General features: G+C 53.0%; 2 protein-coding genes and 1 pseudogene across 2 annotated transcripts in view; all 3 read right to left on the reverse strand.

Annotated features, from left to right (window-relative positions):
- The window catches only part of LOC131588454 (zinc finger protein 664-like), a 167,813-nt gene that overhangs the window by 83,245 nt on the left and 61,941 nt on the right, over positions 1 to 22,627 (reverse strand). The gene's annotated exons all lie outside the window — the stretch shown is intronic.
- LOC131588642 (zinc finger protein 850-like) overlaps positions 1 to 22,627 on the reverse strand; it is a 141,671-nt pseudogene that overhangs the window by 81,059 nt on the left and 37,985 nt on the right.
- On the reverse strand, positions 1,394 to 20,890 carry LOC131588414 (G protein-coupled receptor kinase 1-like). The gene is made up of 9 exons (XM_058857285.1): positions 20,813 to 20,890; positions 7,269 to 7,833; positions 6,109 to 6,308; positions 4,988 to 5,097; positions 4,105 to 4,222; positions 3,612 to 3,711; positions 2,996 to 3,192; positions 1,951 to 2,088; positions 1,394 to 1,498 (listed from the first exon to the last, which is right to left on the reverse strand). The coding sequence occupies exons 1-9, from the start codon at positions 20,888 to 20,890 to the stop codon at positions 1,409 to 1,411; spliced, it is 1,596 nt and encodes a 531-aa protein (XP_058713268.1). The 3' UTR covers positions 1,394 to 1,408.

Raw genomic sequence — 22,627 nt, forward strand, 5'->3', positions numbered from 1 at the left:
GCCTTAGAAAAATTTGAAAACGAACATATGCTAACCACTAGAATTGACAATTAAACAAAAACATGATAAATGATGATGAAAAGGGAGTAAGAAAAGGATACTTTTCTTTAATAGAAAGTGTGAAAATAACGAATTTTTAAATGTGATAAATTATTAAGTGGGGGACTGTAATAAATTATAGTTGTATTAAAAATTCGGAATGTATATAAGAAAGATATGTTTTGTAAGGACAAAACAAAATATAAAGCATGGAAAAGCCTCTCCTAAAAGTAGGATAAGGTTTTTCTCCAAGGAGTTGCTGATTACCAGCAACGCCCAAGATAACTAACCAAAATCGGCCCATCAACCCAAACAAACACACAGGACACGGACCATCAGGAAAACAATGAAACTAGCTCGGGAAATTATCTACCTCCAGACCCAAGCAACGCCCTGCGGATTCCAGTGGGTAGAGAAACCGATCAAGTGGAAAAAGACAAGTTCCAAAAGAAAAGACTTCGCCAGACTTAAACATTTCTGTGTTGAAGAAGCAATCAGGGGAGACAAAAGAAGAAACCCAGCCGAGATACCCATCGGCACCAGCCCGGATTCCACCACCCTGTCATGAAAAACCTAACATTGCAACACACAGAGTCTCCTTTGCATATGAGGAGATTCTGGCCGGACACGAAATAATGTCATCATTCTATGTCAAGAAATCCATTCACTGGACAATCAAGGACACTTGGTGAATGGAACCTGCCTGGAATTTTGGCCTGAGGACTTAAAAATCCTATAAAACCCCAATCCTGAGGATGCTCAGACGTGGATTTGGGAAACCTATACCTCTGGTGTAGACCCCTGTCCACCCAGCGCTGCGCTGATCTTTTTATTGTGGGTTTTTATCGCTGTTTTACTTATTATTGTTTATTAATAAATTTCTCTTTGATTTTATCCCAAAATTGCCTTTGCATTTATAACATATTTATCACAAACACAGGGCAGGTTTTTCCCTTGCATGGAGCACTTGGGCCTTCCCCGGGCCCCTTCTGCCCTCCCGCAGAACCAGAGGCATTTTCCAGCGCACACAGTTTGTAAGCAAGAGCCGGCTGCAGCCCAGAAGGCTCCAAGCGCCTCCTTCCAGGCTGACTCTGCAGATGCCGAGGCTGCTCTGGGCTCTGCCAGGCTCTGCTGGGGCTCAGCTCTGGGCGAGGCTGGGCCCGCTCTCCCCTCGCAGTGCTCCGGGCAGCTGAGTCACAGCGGGAGAAGGACAGGACACCTCAAGGGACTTGAGATTTAACAGAGATTTTATTCAAATAACTGCCATAACAAACAGGTTGTCCTAACTACCCTAACTAACTAGCAGTCCTAACTACCGTTGCTAACTACTTGTCCTAACTACTAAAACGAAAAGCTGTCCTCCTGTGCTTCATCTCCTCCTCTGCTCCCTCAGTTGCTTTGCTGCAGTGATCAGAGGGGTCAGGCTGGAGAGAGGCTTGGCTGATGACAAAAATGGGTGCTGCCCAAGGGATAAAAAAGAAAGAAATGAACTGTTACTTTCCAGAGTCAAGTTCCTCACAGGCTCTGTTGCAACAGGACAAAGGGGAATGGTTTGAAAGTCAAGAGAGGGAAGCAGGCTCAGATTAGATCTAAAGAAGAATTGCTGTAGCAGGAGAGTGGGGAAACACTGACAGAGGGAGCCCAGAGATGTGGGAGGTGCCTCCTCCCTGGAAACATCCAGGCTCAGGTCAGGCAGGACTCTGAGCCACCTGATGTGCTTGAAGATGTCCCCGCTCGTGGCGGGGCACCAGGTCCAGATGAGCTCGACAGGAGCCTGCCAAGCCAAAGCAGGCGAGGATTCTGCTTGCTTTGCGTGTGAAAAGCAGCGGGAGTGGAGATGATGGGAGGGGGGCCCCACAAGAAAAGCCCTCCCTGGCGCTGCCGTTTCCCCCGCAGCCGCTTGGCATTCACCTGCAGCAGCTCCTGGGCAGAGTAGCGCCGCTCCTCGTCCGGCTCCAGGCTGCACTCGAGGAAGTCCCGCAGCAGAGCCGACAGGCGCCTGGGCTCCTGCAGCTGCGGGGTCCCGTTCTGCCGGATCAGAGCGCGAGCCTGCAGGAAAAGCAAACACAGCGCTCTGACAGCTTCCTCCACACCCACAAGTGCTCACATCCAGCCCGCTTGCTCTGCCCCAGCTCCCCGGGCACTTTCCTCCCTGGCAGAGATGCTGCTGCTCACAGCTCATTCTTCTGGGCCAACCAAAATACCCAAACCCTGGTGCAGCCACAGCCATTGCAACATCCAAATGATCTTGCCTTCAGAGCCGATTGCATTGGCTGACTTTGTCAGTAGGAACCTCCATCAGAAATAGCCCATTTTGCTTATCCAAATACGGACACCAGCTTTACAGGCCATTTTCAAGAGTCAGTGTGATCTGCCTGTGTTATTTCAAGGGATTCTTACATCAAATGCATCTCTGCAGTGCCACTGACACTCAAGTAAAAGCATTCCTGATGCCCCATCCCAGAAACTGCCAGGCAAGGAACAGCAGGTTTGTGTGGCTGAAAGCTCAGGCTTGGTGACACAGAGAAAGTAGCTTGGACTAGGAAAGAAATACATTAGACTGTGGGGATGTTAAACAATCATCTTCATATTTTAGACAAGTTTCCCAGTGAGAAGAACCAGGGGGGAGTTCATCTCACAAAACCTCTTTTAGAAACTCCTTCAGAAAACTTGATGGGTTTGGGTTTGGGTGTTGGGGTTGGTTTGGGGTTTTCTGCAAGACAACATTAGAGCTGATGCACTTGCTTCATGTATTTGGGTCATCCTCACAAGAGCTGCAACAACTTAAATCCCAAAGGAAATTGTTGCTGGAGACTGCAGAATATTTGTCTGTGTTCAGGCTCAGGTGCTGTGGGAATTCCCTTCCCGATGTGCAGAAACCTCCAGCTGCTCCTCCCAGTGCAGGGTCACCCTGTGCTCACAGGCCTCTGCAAAGCCTGGAGAATTTGCCTCTTACCATGGCCCCCGTTTGCTGGAAGTAAGGAGGTTCTCCTTCCACCATCTCGATGGTCACAATGCCAGAGGACCAGATGTCCACCTTGGGGCCGTAAGGAAAACTGGTCACAACTTCTGGGGCCATCCAGTGAGCAGTGCCCACCATGGAGCTGCACTGGTCCTGCTCAGGGCTGAGCTGAGCACAGAGGCCAAAATCAGCTGAGGACAGAAACAAGCACTGTCAAAGACAGCTGCAATGAGGAAACCAAGCACAAAGGTTCCCCACTCTCAGTCTGAGAATGCAGTGCTGAATCCAGCTGGAAAAGTCCTCAGGGCTGGAGGCAAGGAAAGATGGAACTGGACCCTTAAAGAAGCCCTCAGCTTTCATGCTTGGCTTTTACTGATTTCCTTTGAAGCTTTAGATTGCAACTCCTGCCCCTCTGGGAGGGCCATACCCAGAGCAAAGGCACTCCTGACACCCTGCTCCTCTCCTGAGCTCTCTGCATGGGGCAGCCGCTCTCAGCTGGCAGCAGGGGCCGGGCAGTGCCACCAGCAGCACTTGTGGGGCTCTGGCCCTCACTGGGAAGCAGCCCCACAGCCGCACCCCGGGAGCGCCGTGCCTGGCCAGGAACACCCACCCAGCTTGACAGAGCCGTCCATTCCCAGAAGGATGTTGGAGCTCTTCAGATCTCTGTGGATCACCCGGATGGAATGGAGGAAATCCAGGCCCTGCAGACACTGAGAGACAACAAGAAACATGAGGGAAAAAATCAGTGTCCGGAATATATCACACAAGAAAGGACAGTTTAGAATTATGCCAGCAGCAACTTTGCTGTGACAGCCCAGGAGTGCAGTGCAGACAAGCTCCAGGCAAAAGGTTCAAGACAAAGCTGAGAACAGTAAATCAGATCCAGAAAAGACAAAGAGTACCACAACAGCTGGAAAGAGGGACAAGAACAGAGTAGAAATGCAGTGATATTTGCAGGCCATTCACTTCAGAGGCTCTTTCCTCTCCAGCTCATAAAAACAACACAGAAACAAAGGCCTGAGCATGGAGCCACTCTGTTCTCACAGCCTCTTTGGAAAGACCATGGTGTCCCAGCCATGGGAAGCACAAGCAGGATCCCTCACCTCCTGACTGACAGCTGCCATCTCTCCTTCAGCCATGCGTGTCTGTCTGACAACGTCCTGCAAAGTTCCTCCATCCATGTATTCCATCACCAGCCAGAGATCTCCATCAACAAGGAAGCTGGAAGAGGAAAACAATGGCACAGAGACGAATGTGCATTGCTCAATTCCCCCAGGGAAAAGCCTGGAGTGGAGTTTTGTTCCCAGGTCACTTGTCAATGAGGACAGAATCAGATGGAGAGACATTCCTGCCAGGCTGCACAGGCCTTGGAATCTGCACAGTCTGAAGGAGAAGGAGGCACCTGGGAGAAAGGAGAGGCCTTAGATGGCAAGCAGGTGAAAAATGCACTTTAGCAACAGCCCAGCTCAATGTGGAACCACAACACTTGCCCCCAGCTGCTTCAGCATCTGAACTCATCAGTTCCACCATTCCCTCCGGAACAAGGCAACACAACTTCCAGAGTTATCCAGGGGAGGAGGCCATGCAGCACTTGGGGCAAAAGCAGTCAAATGCTTGGAAAACCTTGCACAAAGTCCCTTCAGAAATAGGCAAGGCCATTGAAAAATGGACAAATGAGGCATTTCTGGAAACAAGAACCTGGTCTTCCAGGCATCTGCAGCAATGGGAAAGGGCTGGGAAGAAGCAGCCAAGGAAAATAATTTCTACCTGGGTTTATCAGCACTTGTTGTAAAACACAGCAAATGGGGTCAACTTGAAGAAAAAGCCAAAGCAAAGCAACAAAAGCACATGGAAGGAGTGAAGTGCCAGGCTGTAGTTCTGGGAAGATATGGCCGGGTCAGGCATTTTCAGAACAGGCTACAGACTGGGGATGCCAGGAAAGATGAACGCAGGGGCCGTGCACGGGAGAAGACCTGAAGCACTCACCTGTCCAAAGAGTTGACAATGTTGGGGTTCTTCTTGTCCTTCAGGACCACGACCTCATTCACAGCTCGTTCCCTGTTCTGCCCTCTGAGACTCATTTTCTTGATGGCCACCTGAAGGGACATTGCAGACCTTTAACTGGAGGAGTCTGTGGCAGGAGGCCACAGCAAACATGGAGCGAGTCTTTTTGGAGCGACCGAGCCGGGCTGTGCCAAACTGCCTTGGGATGGGACAGCAGAGCTCAGCAAGTGCCATTCCCACAGCCCATTGCTCTGCTCGCTGGGGGCTGTTACAGGACTCATGGCCAGAGACATTTGGCTCTGTAAGCTCTGCAGAAATGGTGCCTCAGCTGTCAGCCTCAGAGCTCTAACAACATTCTCTGCACCTACAGTCTTCTCAAATGGCCTCAGCACTCTTAGGATTATTATTCCAGCACATTTTGCAAGCAGAAGGTAATTCTGTTTCTGTGCACACGGAGCAAAACAGCCGGGAACCCTTTAGCAATTCTATGGCATTTGGCCAAGATTTCAAATGTCCCTGCTCTGTTTGGGATAGCACAACAAAGCAAACGTGCACATCCATTGCTCAGATAATCCCTGTCCCAGCTGCCACTGACACCAGACCCAAACACAGCTGCAGGGTTTAGGAGAGAGCTTTGCTCTGGACATCCATCTTCTCATTTCTCTCCTTGTCTCTGTGGGGGCAGCTGCAGTAGGACTAAAACCCCAAACTGAGCCCAAGCAGGATCTCTCCTTAATTAGGCCTTGAGGTATCCTAATGAAACTCAGGATGATAAAATTGCTAAACAGTGTTCCTGTCCGAGGCTGGGATGAAGGTAAATTGGGCCTCAGTCTCCAGCAGCTGATGCATTCACACTTTCAGACATGAAGACCAAGCCAGCGTGTCCTGTTCTGACAGACACCGCTGCCCTCCTTGCCTTCCTTTGGGCACTTCAGAAGGACCAAGTCTGTCCCAGCTGTGCTCTGCAGGCTGACACTGCTCTGCCTTCAGAGGAGCAGCCTGTGCAGGAAAGCTCTGCTGGGCCCCACAGCTCCAGCCACAGCTCCCAGCAGAGGGGAAAGGCCTCGAGAGCTGCCAGACGTGCTGGGCGTGTTGACACTGACCTCTCCTCCAGTGGCCCTGTCGAGTCCTTTGGAAACGGTTCCAAAAGCCCTGGAGACAAAACAGCAGAGAAGAAAGAAGCAGAGCTTTAGGCCCTGGCAGTGAAAGCCAGCCCAGACAGGAGATCTCTGCTGCCTGCAGCGTTCACAAAACACCCGAGTGCATCCACCCTTCAAACAACAGCACAGCAGCCACCAGCCCTCTGCCATGCAAGGTGTGCAAGAGAAAACTGAGGCCCAACACGAAGGAAAAGGGCTGGAGGAAATCCCAAGTGTCCACATTGAATTCCTTCAGTTCAAAACCTGAGGTGGGGGGTGGGTGTGTAAAGAACTGGAAAAGAATGTATTTCATCCTTTATATATTTCCCGCCTGAGACCTGCAGGATCCCCAAGGGCCCTGCAAGCAGGCAGGTGATGCATTTCCCCCTTGAGTGCAGCAGCTCTGTGTCTGTTACTGAATGTATGGGGTCTGCTACCTGTGCTGAAAAGAGCACTCATTAGTTCATCTCTGGTTTCTGTTTCTAAACCATTATGTTGATAATCCTGACTGATGGATAGTTTTTGAAACAAAATATTTGAAAGAAATCTTCTTGAGAACTGTTTTCTGACAGTCACAGTCACCTCATGGTGAGTTGCTCTTTTAGGCAATCCAATTCCAGGGACAGAAGATCTTCCAGGTCCCACTCCTTGCTGCAGACAGGACACTGCCAGCCTCAGGGGCCTTTGACGGTGCCTTCTGACCACAGTTATCAATTCTGATCAGCACTGAGAGACAGCAGCATCGTACCCCAGTGTCTGAAGGGGTTTGGAGCTCTCCTGACTTCTCACAGGATCCTGCACCAGCAAAATACCTGGGCCCTGCTTGTGCAGAAGTAACTGCCTTGCACTTACCCTTGGCCAATCTGCTCCAGTTCCAGGTATTTCTCGGCAGGCTCCCCCACGCTCACGCTGTTCCCTGAAAGAAACCACGTGGAAGATGCTCCCTCTCAGATGAGAGCCAGAATGCAGCCCCACTCCCTGGGGCCGGGAGCCCCTTGCTCTCAGCTGGGGAAGGACAATAAATGACCCTGTGCCATTCAGCTGCAGAGCAACACTGGGTGCAGCTGATGCTGAGACACACACACAGCACCCTGCTCTGGCACACAGGAACAGAGCAGACGTACCCAGCTGCATCAGGCTCCACTCCCCGCTCCCCTCTGGCTGCAGGGCTGTGCTGCTGTCAGAATGTTCAGCCCAGGATCCTGCAGCACAGGGAGCTTCAGTGTCCTCTTCAGGAGCAGAGGGAGGTTCCTCATCCTCTTCCCAAAGCAGTGCAGGCTCCTCGTCCTCTTCCCAAAATGCTGCATGTTCACCATCATCTTTCCAAGCCGCGGGATGTTCTCCGTCGACTTCCCATGCTGGAAGATGTTCTCCCTCCTCTTCCCAAGCCACAGGATGTCCTCTGTCCTCATCCCACACTGGGAGATTGCCGTCATCCTCGTCACTTGCCATGGGAGCTTGGCCATTCTCATCCCACTTCAGGGGACATCCACCATCCTCATCCCACACCGGGAGATGTCCACTGTCCTTGTCACACACCGCGGGAGCCTCATCGTTGTATTCCCAAACCGCGGGGTGTTCGCCCTCGTCTCCCAGAACAGTGGGAAGTTCACTGCTCTCTTCCTCCTCTTTGGCCTCCTCTTTGCAAGCAGAGGGAGCCAGAGGAGGAGCTGATTCTGCTTTGGTGCCCTGTGGACAGATGGGAGCGTGAGGGACGGGAAGTTCTATCTCAATTATCACCTTCTTTATCCTCAGCTACACCTCCAGCTGCACTAAGCAGAAATAGGGTTCAGAGCTGTTCAAACTAACAATGGGCTCAAGTCGACATTGCCACTTATTGTTGGGAATTCCATATTCCACCATGGCTAAAGCCAGCAAGCAATCTTCTGCCTGCAAAGCCAGTCCTGCAGCTCTTCAAAAGCTCTTCAGCAGAAACAGAGAAAACTGCCAGGGATCTCTTTGCTGCTGCTGCTGCTGCTGCAAAGACACTGACAGGAACTTTCCTTCAGCCTCCCAGGCTGGCACTCGGCTGCCACACGCTGAGCTCACAACTTGCTGCACAATTCTGAACACCAGAGCTTCCTTTCCCACTCACCGAAGGAGGAGCTGCTCGGGATCCACGCGTGAGGTGCCCTGCAACGGGAGAGGGAACATGAACCAGATGTTGTTAGGAAAACACTGCCTGTGGTGGGAAATGAGCAAGGCAAGCCTGAGAGAGCATTTTGCTTTCACAGCATCCCTCCAGGAGCCACAGGCCCTTCACACAGCAAGCAAGAGAGCAGCACAAAAGACTGGGCTGTGTCAGCTCTTGGCTGGAGCAGCAAACGGAGGGAGTTCCAGGCTCCGCTGCCACAGACTCCCCGCTTGAGGGAACAGAACCCCCCCAGGCCTCATTGCAAATGCTGTGCACGCCCCGCTGGCTGCAGACACCCCCTTTTTCAGCTGCAGCTGCTGGCAGGAGCTCTCCCAAACCAACCGTGTCCTCATGGCAATTTGGTTACAGAGTCAACTCAGTCCCAGTGGAAGAACAGAAAGCACACAGCAAGCCCAAAGCCACAGAGGCTGCACCGAGGGAAAACCTCAACTTACGTGCCAAGTGGGTTAAAAAATACCCCGAATAAGCCACAGAGAACAGAGTGCCAACTGCAGCAACCACTTGCTGCATCATTTTGGCTGCGCTGCACACGTCTGCAGACTGTACCCCTGCAAGCACAGAAGGACACCCGTCAGGGGCTGGGCTGGCTGCTGAGAATGCCTCGGGCAGGAGGATCCTCTGGCAACGAGCAGGCGCCCAGAGCCGCTCTGGACACTGAGGCCTCCGTGTCCCACAGCAACGGGAACACCACGGGGACGTGGCAACGTTCCTGTGACACCACAGCAGCCGCTCACGCAAAAACCGCCTGGAAGCTTCTCCTGTGTCACAAAGGAGCACAAAGAATCCTCCCAGGGCACAGCCTATTGCCCAAAGGATCCAAGAGGAACTCTGAAAATGCAGCAAACAAGGACACCCCATAGGCCAGCCTGAGCACTGAGGAGGAACGAGGACAGGACCAAACCAAAGCAAACACGACCTGTAGCCACTGATACTGCTGAGTAAAACCAGCAAGGCTTGTTCCATCTGGAATCTTTGTTCTAGTTCTAAAAACAAGCAAGATTCTCCACTCTAAATATACAGAAGGCAGGAACTGGGGAGGAGGTGGGATTAGGAAGGAGGAGGAGGAGGAGGAGGAGGGAGAAAGGAAAAGGAGGAGCAGGAACAGGAATAGAAGGAGAAGCTGGAGGTTCCAGTGTCCCCTGTGTCCGCAGCTCCCCCGGCCACGGGCCCATCGCCCCCACCTCATCCTGCAGGTGAGCAGGGAGGGGGAGCTGGTCCCAAATCTCTCAGGGGGACCCTGAGAGGGTCTTTTTATTGGGGTGTGTTTGGAACTTGCAGATTGAGGAACTGAGCCCCAATTATTGTCTGGCATCCCTGGGAGGTTTTTTTCTCTGGGTGTGTAGGTTTGGATCTTGCAGGACCCCAAAGCTGAGCCCCTTGGGGGATCTTTGGGGTCCACATGGCCATTGCCCAGTATTGGCTGGGGGAGGACATTGGTCCTGGGGACCCCCAGGAGTGCAGAGGAGAGGAACCCCTGGGACCCCCAGAGTGGGGAGAGCAGAGAGGAGCGATCCCGGAGCTGGGGGACCCTGGCAGCTTGGAGAGGTGGGAGCCTGGAGAGGAGACACTCCTGAGATCCCTGGGATCTCAAAGCAGAGCATCAGGGGAGAAGGGACCCCATGGACCCCCAAAAGCCCCTGGATCATCACTAAGGAGGACCCCAGAGAAGGGGGAACCCCTGGAGTCCTTGGACCCCCATCATCCCAGGGAACTGAAACCTCTGGAAGCCCAAAAGTGGAAAGACAAGAGATGGGGAAATCCTGGGAGACTGTTTTTGGGCTGAATCTTGATATTTTGGAGATTATCGTGGACACGAGACTCCTGCTGAGCTCTAGACATGGACTTGGGCAGGAGGAGCCTCTACTCTAAGGCACTCCCACGTTGGTTTCCCCCAAAGCAGGATTTGTCATTCCCAAGCCATGGGCAGATGGAGGAGGAGGAAAATCCCCAGAGATCCTGCATGAGGAGGGGCTGCAAACCCAGCCCAGGGAGCTGCAAGGAGGAAAGATCCCCACTGTGCCAGGAAGGTGTCCAGAGATCCAGCCAGAGCTCAGAGCTGGGGGAGAGAGCTCATGGCAGGGAGAAGCCCCACAAATGCTTGGAATGTAGGAAGAGCTTCAGCTGGAGCTTCAAGCTGGGGGAACACCAGTGGATCCACCCTGGGGAATGGCTCTGGGAGTGTGGGGGAGTGTGGGAAGGGCTTCAAGAATAGCTCCCATCTGATCTGGCACCAGGTGATTCACACTGGGGAGAGCCCCTAGGAGTGTGGGGAATGTGGGAAGAGGTTCAGGAAGATCTCTGTCCTGATTAACTACCATAGGATCCACACAGGGGAAATGCCTGGAAAGTGCTTGGAATGTGGGAATAGTTTCAATCTCAGCTCCCACCTGATCTGGCACCAGAACATCCACACAGGAGAATGCCCCAGCGAGTGTCGGGAATGTGGGAAGAGCTTTATTGAGATGTCCAATCTGATTTGTCACCAGAAGATCCACACAGGGGAAAAGCCCTACATGTGTGGGGAGTGTAGAAACGTCTTCAACTATAGCTCCAACCTTGGGGCACACCAGTGCATCCTGAGTGTGGGAAGAGATTTCCAAGGAGTTCAGGTCTCATCAAACATCAGTGGATTCACACAGACGAGAGGCCCTTCCACTGTCCTGACTGCGGGAAGGGTTTCACAAAACTGCACCCTCATCAGGCACCGGCACATCCACACTGGGGTGAGGCCCTACGAGTGTCCCCAGTGTGGGAAGAGCTTCTCACAGAGCTCAACCTTGACCAAACAGATCTTCCTGACTCCCTGTGGGCACCTGGGTGAACACAGGGGTAGGAACATCCATCAGAACACAGACCAACAATGGGAATTGCAGATTGACTGCCCCTGAAGATTCACCAGGATGCAGAGATCCCCCCACAGCCCCTGGAGAAGCCCATGCCCGAGCAGGGGAATGGCTGAGATGAGGCTGTGACCCTGGGGGACACCTGTGGACAGAGGGGCCCTTGCTGGAGCCGCCTGTCCTGGAAGGTCTGACCCCGTGGCAGAGTGACCCACACTGCAGCACTGTGAGAGGGCTGCTCCCCATGGAATGGACTCAGGTTGGAGAAGTTCCTGGAGACCTCTCTGGTGGAAGAGATCCCAGAGTGCAGCAGGGGAATGACTCCTGTCCCTGAACAGCAGGAAAAGCCCCAGGAGATAAACTGACCATGGCTCCATTCCCTGTATCCCTGCACTGCCAGGTTAGGATGCAGAGTTGGAAGGAGGGAGGGGTAGAAGGAAGGTGCTTTTAAGGGTCTTCTTATTCTCCTGCTCTGAGCTTATTGGCAATAAATTGAATTCATATTTCCTGTTTTGCCCGTGACTGTGTTTGATGAGGAAAGGTCCAGGGTTCTTAACTCATGAACCCTTGGTTAAATTTTCTCTCCCTGTGTAGCTGTGGAGGCCAGTGAGAGAGCAGCTGTGGTGGGTGACTGGACTCGGGCCAGCATCACCCCACTGCAGTGGGACATGTCCTTGTGTGGCCCTGTGCTATGGTGCTACAGCTGCTGTTGCTTTTGTCTCCCTTATGATTTTATATTTTGCATTAAATGCTTGTGAAGCGCCCCCGGTGTCCCTCGTGTTCCCTCGGCGCCGGTACCCCCGTCCCTTCCCCTGCTCCCCGTCCCACGTTCCATCCCGGCTGGCGGAGCCTTGGAGCTGCCGTGGGGGCCGTGGGGCTGCCCCGGGGGCTGCGCCCCGAGCCGGGGCCCCTTCCCAGTGCTCCCAGTGCTGGATCCAGCCTGGAGCAGCCAGCGAGGGCTTCAGCTGGGACGGCAGAGAGGCACTGCTGGGGAGTCCCGGCTCACTTCGCTTTGGTTTTGGTATTTTTGGGAGTTTTGTGCAGGAAATCTCTCCTCTCCTCCACTCAGCAGAAGGGGTTTGGTGCAGTTTTCCTTTTTGCGGGGAAATCAAAGCAATGCATCAGTTCTCCTAATTAGACGTGGGAGAAGTGAGGCTCCAAGGCTTCCCGCTGAGCCGGAGGCACCCAGCAGCCAGGGCTGGGCAAGGCGGGCCGGGAGCTGCGGAGAACTTTGTTTGTGTTGGGAGCTCAATGGCGGCTCGGGCCGGGCCCGTTCCAGGGCTGTTCCTCATCCCCGCCTTTCCCCTCACGCAGCCCGGGGCGGGCCCTGAGAGCGCGGGGCGGGGCTGTGCCGTGTGCAGAGCCCGCCGCTGGCTGCGATTGGCTGCTTCTGCCGTCACTCGTGGTCCTGGCGCGCGCTGATTGGGCAGAGCGGGGACAAGCCCGGCCCCGCTGGCGCCCCCAGGGCGGCCGTGGGGCAGGAGAGGCGCCATTGCCGGAGCGTCTGTGCGGGCCCGGCAGCGGCGGCAGCAGCGGCCGGAGCCCGGTGAGGCGGCGGCGGAGCTCGGAGGCGGCCCCGGCCATCGCAGGTGGGAGCCGCGCTCGGTTCTGCGGGGGCTCGGGGCTCGCTGCGGGCCCGGGAGGGGGCGGCAGGGGGCTGTGGCGGGTGGCTTGTGCCGTGGCCAGCCCGTGTTGGCCCTGGGCTGAGGGCGCTGCGGGAGCGGCTGCCCGCGGTCTCCTTGCCGCTGGGGCCTCGGCAGGAGGCGGTGGCGGAGCAGCGCTGGCTCGTCCCGCTTCATGTCGGGAGGCCGGAGGTGGCTGCGCTGTGCCCGGGGCTGGGCGGGAAAATTCCCGGCGCCAGAGGTTTGTGTGGCCCAAGGAGCCAGAGGAGTGGTGTGCGAGTGACTTTATTGCTGCCCAAAGGGAGAGGCCATGGGCCATTTGCCGTGCGCTCTCTCCAGTTGTTGGAGGACGCGGCCTCGTTTTTGTCCTGATTTTCCCGGCCGCATGTCCCTGTCCCTTTGCCCAACACTGGCGGAGGTGCTTGGAAGGTTCAGCCTTCCCGATCCGCCTGCTGCATGTCCTTTTTGTATAACACCCGATATTCCTGGCTCTGTGAAGTGTTTGTTCTTCTGGAAGTTCAGGAATGTGTTGGGATTTGGTCTGATCAGCAGTCCTTGTCAATTAGTAACATTTTCTGAAACTGGTGATTTCTCCCATTGTTGCCTTATGTACAAGTCCCTGGCCCTATCTCCAAGCAGATTCACTCATTGCCTCTGTTTTTTCTTCCTGGAATCAGCCCAATTCCTCCTTCGGGCAGGAAGCCCCTGGGCCATTGTGCAGGCTTTGGGCTATCAGTGTTAATTTGCATTTCTAAAGCTCCTCTCCTGGCTGCCTGAAACAAAGCTTCTCTTCCTGGGCAGACATCCTGTGACTCACACCTGGCCCCCACAGAATCTGTTTTTTTTTTTTTTTTAAAACAATATTCCATTAACTGTTTATGTGTTAAAGCACCAACTTTAAAGCTCTTCTAGTTTTCAAAGTGGAGCCTAAAGGTGAACATCGAAAATCTCATACCATCATTTTGTCATCACTAAGAGTGAAGTACAAATATAAAACAAAAATGAGAAAGAAATCAAGTGGTTTCTTTTTATTTTCCTAGGACTAAAAAGTGATTCTCACACCACTGGCCCAAACAGAACCGACAATATAGAAGTAAAATTATTACAAAAAATTATTCTAACAGTGTAATCTTTTCACTGAAACTGAGAAAAGCAAAAACTCTTCAACGATGTCTTTAGAGAAATAAGGCATTACTTGATTCTGGCCAGAATGTGCAACAGGAATAATTTCATGCACACTTAGGCTGGGTGTGCTGAGAAAATCATTCCATGACACATGAGTTTGACTAGATTTTTCTAAATTTATACAGTCAGAACCGATAGAAATCCATTGGTTTAATGTTCATTGGTTTGAAGGTGTGGAGTTGTTAGGATTTGGTTTCCTGTGGCACCCGGATTTCTGTGCCTGTGATGTGAATTAGGTGGGCACTCCTGGATTTCCTGCTCAGCCTTTTCCAGACCAGGTGTCTCCAGCTGTGCCTGGGGCAGTGTCTGGGGTGGATGTTGGTTGATGTTTGCTGCTGGGTGTGGATGTTTTGTTGGTGGTCCTTACCGTGGTGAGAATCTTTTGGGCTATTCCCAGTCTGTTGAGATGTTAATTTCATCTCTGCTGAGTGGTGGAACATCCCTTAAAAGAAACATTTAAAATTCCTTCCTCCAAGGCAAATCCCTTTAGAGAAATAAGATTTGAAGCCATTTTAAAGTTGGTCTATTTTGGCAGCAGCTAATGCCAGGCAGGGCAGAGTGTGAGTGTAATTGAGAGGCAGAGTGGAATTGTCCCGGTGCCTTCCCCAGCAGCTGTGGCGAGGGCAGGCACAGAAAGGGCTGAAGCTGCAAGAGTGAGAGCAAGGATTGTCCCGCAGTGGCTGGAGATGGCAAAGGAGGGTGCCCAGGCCGAGGATTTGAGCAGAGGATCTGTGGGCAGGCCCAGGGGCTTCCCCCGCTGGGGAGCCCTGGCTGCTGCTGCGTTGCCTTCAGTGCAGGCTCAGGGGTGGCCTGTTTAATATTCCCTTCCAATTCAGATTTCTGAGTCTGGAAGAGCCATGCCTGGGGCATCAACCATTTTATTTTTTTCATTTTGTTTAGTTTTGTTCTCTTTCTTATGTCCACTCCACACCATTGAGACTATCTGGGGCTAAAGAAGTGGCAAAATGTGTTGTCTGCAAAAGAGAATCCTCAATCCAGCTCCAGCAATTCCCTGTTAATTGTAAGAATTTTACCAGCTCCATTTTAGTCCTGGGTAACATTATTTCTGAGATTCCCTGGACCTTCTCTGGGTCAATACAAGCCAGAGCTTCAGTCAAAATAGGTCTTAAATATTTAACCATTTTCTCTACCATGTGCACTTTTTTTTCAGATACTCTAAGCTGCTTTTTTAGCCTGAAAATGAAGCCATTTCACAGAGGCTTCCTCTACCTCTTCTCCTTGTCCTCCTGACTGGATCAAGTCATCCACATCCTGCATTAAGCCAGTCCCTGGGGGTGAGGTCAATTCCTTTGATATTTCCTGCAAGGCTTGCCCCAGTCAGGCCGGTGCTTCCGTGCATCCCTGCAGAAGGACCGTCCATGTCTTGAGCATTTTCCCTTCTACCTCTTGTTGCCAGCCCAAGGCAGAATTCAGTTTGCATCCTCTGGAAGTGGGCAGATCCCCAGAAAGCATCTTTTGCATCAAGTTCTGAATGGCAGCAGTGTGAGGAGGGCACCTGGTTCAGGCTGGTGTAAGGATCTGAGAGTGTGGGGTGCCTCGGTTTCATCATCTCATTTCTTGTTCTTGGGTCCTGCAGCATTCTGTGGATTCCATTGGATTTCTTGTTTGGCAGGATAGGAGCATTCTAGGGAGCCATCCCTGGCTCCCCAAGCTGTGCCTTGAGCAGGACTCACAGACAGGCTGTGAGCCCTTCCTTCCCTCCCTTGGAACAGGGGATTGCTTTTCGACACCTCTTGTCCTGGTTGCTTCAGGGAAATTTGGAGAGGCTCCATATCTAATTTTGCCCATTTCCCTGGGGCTGCCCACACTTGTGGGTTCACTTCAGCCTAGGCTCTGCCAGACATTTGACATAGAGGTACAACAGAACCAGCCTCTGTATCACCTTTTGCAACATTAATTTGCATTCCCAATTTAGCCATCAAATCCCTTCCCAGTAAATTACAATCACAATTGTGAGCAAATAAAAATTCCTGCATTTCAAAGCAATCCCCAACATTGGTTAATAGTGGCTGAATAAAACACTCCCACTTATTTTTCGCACTTAGTGCCTTAATAATTTAAATATTCCCTAGCACCTTTAGGTGTAAGATTCTGAGTGAATGGAGAGGCCCCTGTGTCCATCAGGAAAGGTCTCCTCTGGATCCAGCCCCACCCTGAATGTTCCCAAGGGCTGCAGTGTGGTGGGTCCCTGGTGGAATGGGAGCTGTGAGAGCGCTAAGAATCCGTGTCCATCAAGGGCTGGACTTGCTGGTGCTGAGGGTGCTCCTGTCTGTGCTTGCAGTGTCCTTGTGCCCTGCAGCTGGAAGGCTGATTCCTTGCCAGGGGCTGTTTGGGTGGGCTGTCCCCTGGCCAGGAGGGCAATGCCTGTGCCAGGTGCTTGTGGCCGAGGGTGTCCCCTGGGTGCTGGGGCCCCCTTGGGCCCTGGGCTTGATCCCTCAGGGGCTGTAGGAACTGTGCCATGGCCTTTGCCTTCAGCTTGGCCTTTTGCTCATCCCTTGCTGCATTCAGCTGCTGAGCCTTTGGGAGCAAGTGCTGCAGGGGCTTCTTGTGGCCCTGCTGCAGCCCCCCTCAGTGCCTGTGGGTGCTCATCGTGTGGCAGCTGCTGAGCTTTCTGCAAAATCCTTCCTTTCTGCAGGGACCCAGCACAAAATGCTTAAAAGATGATCTGGATCCTTGCAGGTCTAATCCCCATTTCTGAGCTGTTCCTTCCTGGTGCTGGCTGTGCTGAGGCTCCCCTCCCCAGCCCGTATCCCAGAGCCGGTCCCTGTCCTGCCGCAGTGTCCAAAGGCAGCCCCCCCGGCGGGCAGGGCCGGCAGCTCCACGGGGCCGGGCAGCGGCCGGGGCGTCCCGCAGCCTCCTGGGGGCCGGGGGCCACTGCCGGCCCTGCCCGGGGGGTGCTGGGGTCAGGCAGCGCCCGGCGCTGAGCCCCGGCTGCCCCACAGCCCCGGCCCGGCCCCACAGCTCCCCACAGGCCCCCAGCCCGTGCTCCCGGTGCCGCAGCTCTGCGCCCGCTCCTGCCGCTCCCAGCTCAGAGAAACCCCCTGAAATCCTGACCTCCTTCTTTTCCTGTCCTGGAAAACTGGGATACAAAGGATCTGAGTCAGCTGGGAAATTCTGAGGATAAGACCCTTCTGAAAAACATCCCAATCCTCAGTATTTTTCTCTTCCTCTTCTTTTCCATCATCCTTTTTCTTACCCCATAGAATCCTCCTGCTGCTTCTTGCCTTAAGCACATTCCTGCACACTCCCCTTCAGCCAATCCCTTCCCAGCACACCAACACCATCCCTCCCCTGTTGTCTAAATCCCTTCTGGACTTCCCTTCTTGCCCCCCTGGGTGTCCATGTCCTTAATTCCCTCTGGGAGAATGTGCAAACGACCTCCACATGCTCCCAAGGGACCCTTCCTGGATATTTTGGGGTCATCATCCCTTTGTCCAGGATGCCCTTCTAACATTCCATTTTCTTCCCTCAGTGGTCCCACCTGGAGCCCACCTGTGCCCCCGGGCCTTGGCGCCCCCCTTGAGGGGAATTTGGGGAGGTGGGAGGGGGGAGCGCCAAGGCCGGGCCCCCCCGCGCTGTGGTGGCGGGAGCGGCTGCAGTGGGGAGCGAGTGCGGGCGGAAGCGGCCGAGAGCCCAGCGCTGCCCCAGGCCGAGCTGGCCCAGCTCCATCCGTGCCCCTGCGGTGGGATGCTGTCGTGGTTTTGAACCAGTAATTAACAAAAAGGGGAAAAAATTATTTATTTCCTGCTGTGAGATATGGATTAAAACAAGAGCAAACTAGGCATAAAACTTAAAAGGAATAAAGAAAGTTTATTGACAAACTACAAAAATAAGAACACCAGAATAAACTTTTAGAAAAACATTTTCATTTCTCACTGCCCACCATTCTTTTGTTCACATGACAACAGAGACAAAAACTTTATAATTTTGATGGTTTAAACAATCTCAGTTCTTTCTACAGTCTTTCCATCAGTTTCTGTAAAGAAACAGAAGTTCCTTTCTGTTAATTTATGGAGTTTCTCACAAGAAAGCTATTTTTGTTATAGTTTTCTGTTTCCTTGATATCAGCTGCCCAGAGCTGCTGTTGTCAAAGCCCACTCCTCCCATTCCACATCACTCTGAAATGTGTTATGGGTCATGATGTTTAGGGATAGTATTTTTAAGGATAAGTTAGTCAAAGGCAAAAAGTATTCTTCATCTGTTTCTGTGAGCCTCACCAGAAAACAGTTTTCTCATTGCCTCGCAAGGCTTCAAATCTCTCAGCACTTCACTATACCACAATTACTCCACTCTTTACCCAAATTTACACTTTGAACACTCCACTCCTCCCCATACTCCATCATGAATTAAAGGAGTTCCCCTCAGGACCCCACTGTCCATCCCCATAGTTCCAACAGAAAGACACCTCAGCTCAACCAAAGCATCTTCTTAATTCTCCACCTTTCCTGACGCCCCTTTTCCTTCTTGCCACTAATAGTTTATAAAATCTCTCTTCATGTTGATCACTCTCCCTTTCTCTCTCTGGACAAGAAGACCAATCCGCAAGTCTCATCTGGATAAGAAAGAGTTAAAATCCTGCTCAAGCTTTTGTAGATGGTTCGGTGATCTCTGCTGAACAGGAGCTGGAGCCGTCTGCAATAGAAAATTCCTCATAGCTGCTGTAGAGAGTGCAGTCGGTGTCTCTGCTTGCTGCAGGCCCAGAGCCCCTCTCCTTCTTCACTCGACAGTTTTCTGGTAAATTCCATCACGGCAAAACCTGCAGCCAAGCCAGGAACCGGCCTGGCCCGGCTTGGCTCGGAGCAAGCTCCCGCAGGCCCCATCTCCCGGCCGGGAGAACGGCAGGCCCAGCCCGGCCCCCGCCCGGCCACGTGGCCGGGCAGAGAGCGAGAGGCCGAAGCTCCGCTACCTTTCACAGCCAGAAAACAAAGAGAACCACAGAGTTCTGGTTGTACACTTTAAGGTGGGGTTCACAAGTTGATCTCACTTTTCAATGGCTAAAACTGCTGTCAGTTCTCAGCAATGACCGATAATTGGTCATGAGAAAAGACTCCCGGCAGTCCCCAGCAACTTTAACTTTCTTAAAGGTAAAGTAACCCCATGACAGATGCTGTGGGACTGGGGGGGAAGAGGGAGCCAGCAGTGGGTGCTGGGCCTGGGGGCAGGAGGAGAAGGGAAGGAGAAGCAGAGTTGAAGAACAAAATGGTCAAAGGCTGCACGTGGGAGGAGAAGGTTGGATTGTGAAACAAGAGAGATAGTAGGAGGAAGAGGAGTGTGAGGAATGGTAGGGCCACAGGAGGAGGAGCAGGAAGAGGAAGCAGGAGAAGGTTCCACCCTCCCTGTATGTGCAGTCCCAGGAGTGTTGCCCTGCAGGGGACTGGGGAGGGGGCTCCACGATTTTGATGGGGCTGAATCTTGGTGTTTCTGAACTTTATTGGACTAAATGTTGGTGCTTTGTTTTTTGTGCAAGGGCTGAATCTTTGTATTCTGGATGGGGTTTTGCCTGAATTTGGTGTTTGGGTAGTTTTTCATCATTGTTTTGATGTTTGGGCTGAATCTTGGTCCTTTGCTTTGTTACAGACACAAGATGCCCAATGAATTTCTGAGATGAACTTGGGCAAGGAGGAACCCTCAGCCCAAGGCGCTCTCCTCTCTTTTTTTCCTCCTAACCAGGAATTTTCCTTTCCAAACTGTGTCCAGATGGAGGAGGAGGAGGTAAAAAAGCCCTGGAGATGCCGCACAAGGAGGGGCTGCAAGCCCGGCCCAGTGAGCTGCAGAGAGGAAAGATCCCCCCAGTTCCAGGAACACGGCCGGAGATCCAGCCAGAGCTCAGAGCTGGGGGAGAAGCCCCACAAGTGCTTGGAATGTGGGAAGGGCTTCAGAAAGAGCTCTACCATGCTCCTGCACCGAAGGATCCACACTGGGGAAAAGCCCTACGAGTGTGGGGAATGTGGGAGGAGCTTCAGCCGGAGCTCCAGCCTGAGGAATCACCAGGTGATCCACACTGGGGAACGGCCCTATGAGTATGGAAAATGTGGGAAGAGCTTCAGAGATATCTCTGGCCTGATGAGACACCAGGTGATCCACACAGGGGAACGGCCCTACACCTGCTTGGAATGTGGGAAGAGCTTTGGGTGGAGCTCCTACCTGAGGGACCACCAGCTCATCCACACTGGGGAGAGGCCCTACGAGTGTCCCCAGTGTGGGAAGAGGTTTCAGCGCAGCTCTGATGTCCTCCTACATGAGCGGATTCACACAGAGGAGAGGCCCTTCCGCTGCCCCGACTGCGGGAAGGGCTTCAAGCAAAACTCCAACCTCACTGTCCACCGGCGCATCCACACTGGGGAGAGGCCCTACGAGTGTCCCCAGTGTGGGAAGAGCTTCTCCAGGAGCTCTCACTTGACCAAACACCAACAGAGGCACCAGTAAGGGAAGCCCTGCGAGTGCCCCGAGTGCGGGAAGAGCTTCGTGCGCTGCTCCAGCTCCATCCCCCATGGGAGGATCGGCGTTGGATGATCCCCAGTGACCCCTGTTGGGCAGAGCCCTGGTGATCCGTGGTCCTGGTGATCCGTGTTGGGAAGACACCTGGCTGGGAGGCTCCACATCTTCCTGTGTCCTTGTGGGCACCTGGATGAAAGCAAGGGAATCAAAGTCCATCAGGACACAGACCAACAATGGGAATTCCTTGAGGAGATTGGATTTGTTGATGTTCAATCATAGAGAACCTTTCCTCACTGCCTCAGGAGCTCTGCGGGCAGAGAAAAGGGGGTGACACCGGGCTTGGGGGCCCTGAGGGAAGACACACACTCTAGGGGAGGGGATATCTGAACCTAGGGACCCCCTCTCACATTCTTGCTCAGGTAGAAGCCAAGCCCCAGTGCCAGGAAGACAAAACGCAACAAGGAGCCCCCGATCCCCGTCACCATCTTGCTGCAAGTGGCATTTCACTGCATCCCTGAGGGGTCTGCAGATGTCAGGACCCCCAAAATCTCTCACTGAACTCCCAGGTACCTCAAAGTACCCTCCCAGTCTCCCCTAGACCACCCAGGACCCTCTGAAACCTTCTTTGAAGTCACTAATTTTAGAAAATTAAGAATTAGAGAAAAGTTAGAGATCTTAGCTAGAGATAGGCCTTACTGGAACTAGAGTTAATGATTGAGTGAGAAGCAGGATTTGAGATAATGAATCTCGGACTGAGGTAAAAAATTTCTTTTCATTGTATGTTTGTTCAGCTGTGCTTATAATGAGAGAAGAGAAACTGATCAACGGGTTCAGGAAGATCACAGACCTTACATCTGGAAACCCATTTAAATGTCACAAGGGAGGAAATTGGAGTTGTAGCAAATGTCATTTGTAAAGTCAACCATTGTAAAGGTAGATCAGTGAGGAAGAGCAATTTTTTTTCATCTCTTGATGACTCCTCACCAAAATGACCCCTCCTCAAATTATGAAGCCAACCAGGCAGGAGTTATGACATTTTAAAATCATTACAGTGCATTTTAATCCAAAGTGGGGAATGGGAAGTGTTAGCATTATGCACATGTATTAGTATTTTGGATATTTAAGACTTTTGTAAATAAGTAGACACTGGAACCTTTTGTCAACTTGCAGTGTGTATTAAGGGGTGACTCCTGCACTCACCCAGTGCTGTGATTAAACATCCACTTTGTAACTTTAAACTGTTAGAGAGGTTTTTTGTCCATTAACAGATTGATGTTGATACTGGATCAATATCGCTATTTTGGTAAATCACTGCCAGTCTCTTCCCAGCCTCCCCAGGACCCACCAGAGCCCCTCCTGTTCCTCTCAGGATCCCACAGCCCCCTCCCAATTTCTCCCCACTGCCCCAGGACCCCCAAACCCTCTCCCAGTCCCTTCCAGCCCCACCAGGACTCATCAAGACCCCTCCCAGTCTCCTCCCAGCCCAACCAACCTCATCCCAATCCCTGCTTTCCAATCTCCAATCTTCTTCCAGCTCCTCCAGGCTCACTCAAATCCCTCCCAGTGACACCCAGCACCCCCAAACTCCCTCCCAGTGTCCACCAGGACCCCCGGGACCCCATCCCACCCTCCCCAACATCCTCCAAACCCCTTCCCAGCCATCCTAAGCACCTCAATCCCTTCCCCACTTTAAACCAGTCTATCTCAAACTCCCTCCCAGTTCCTCCCAGCACACCCCAATCCCCCTCTGGGCCCCCCCAGTGCCTCCCCCGCTGCCCCCGGCGCTGTGGGGGCCGGGCCGTGCCCCAGTGCCGGCTCAGGGGGTGCTCCAGGCTGACGTGCTCCACCTGGCAGCTGGAGCTGAGCCCGCATTGCCGGGGGCGGTTTCCAGCAGCACCAGGAGCTGCTGGCTCCAGTCCCCGCTGGGGAGCACGGCAGTGGCCAGCACGTGGCCCGAGAGCTGCTGCTGGCCCTGGGAGCAGCTCAGCTGGATGTGGGCAGGGGAGAAATCCATCCGGGAGCAGAGCAGGCGGCCGGGGCCGGGCTGGGAGCTGGAGGGCATCAGCGAGATGGACACGATGGGGGCACTGGGAGAGGGTGGAGACACACTGGGATCAGCTGCGGAGGAACTGGGAGAGATGGGTGAGGAGTGGTGTGGCATTGGGAGGGACTGGGAATGGAGTGGGAGGGACTGGGGTGGCACTGAAAGAGATGAGAGCAGA

This window comes from Poecile atricapillus, chromosome 26 (assembly GCF_030490865.1).
Source record: "Poecile atricapillus isolate bPoeAtr1 chromosome 26, bPoeAtr1.hap1, whole genome shotgun sequence".
Taxonomy (NCBI): domain Eukaryota; kingdom Metazoa; phylum Chordata; class Aves; order Passeriformes; family Paridae; genus Poecile; species Poecile atricapillus.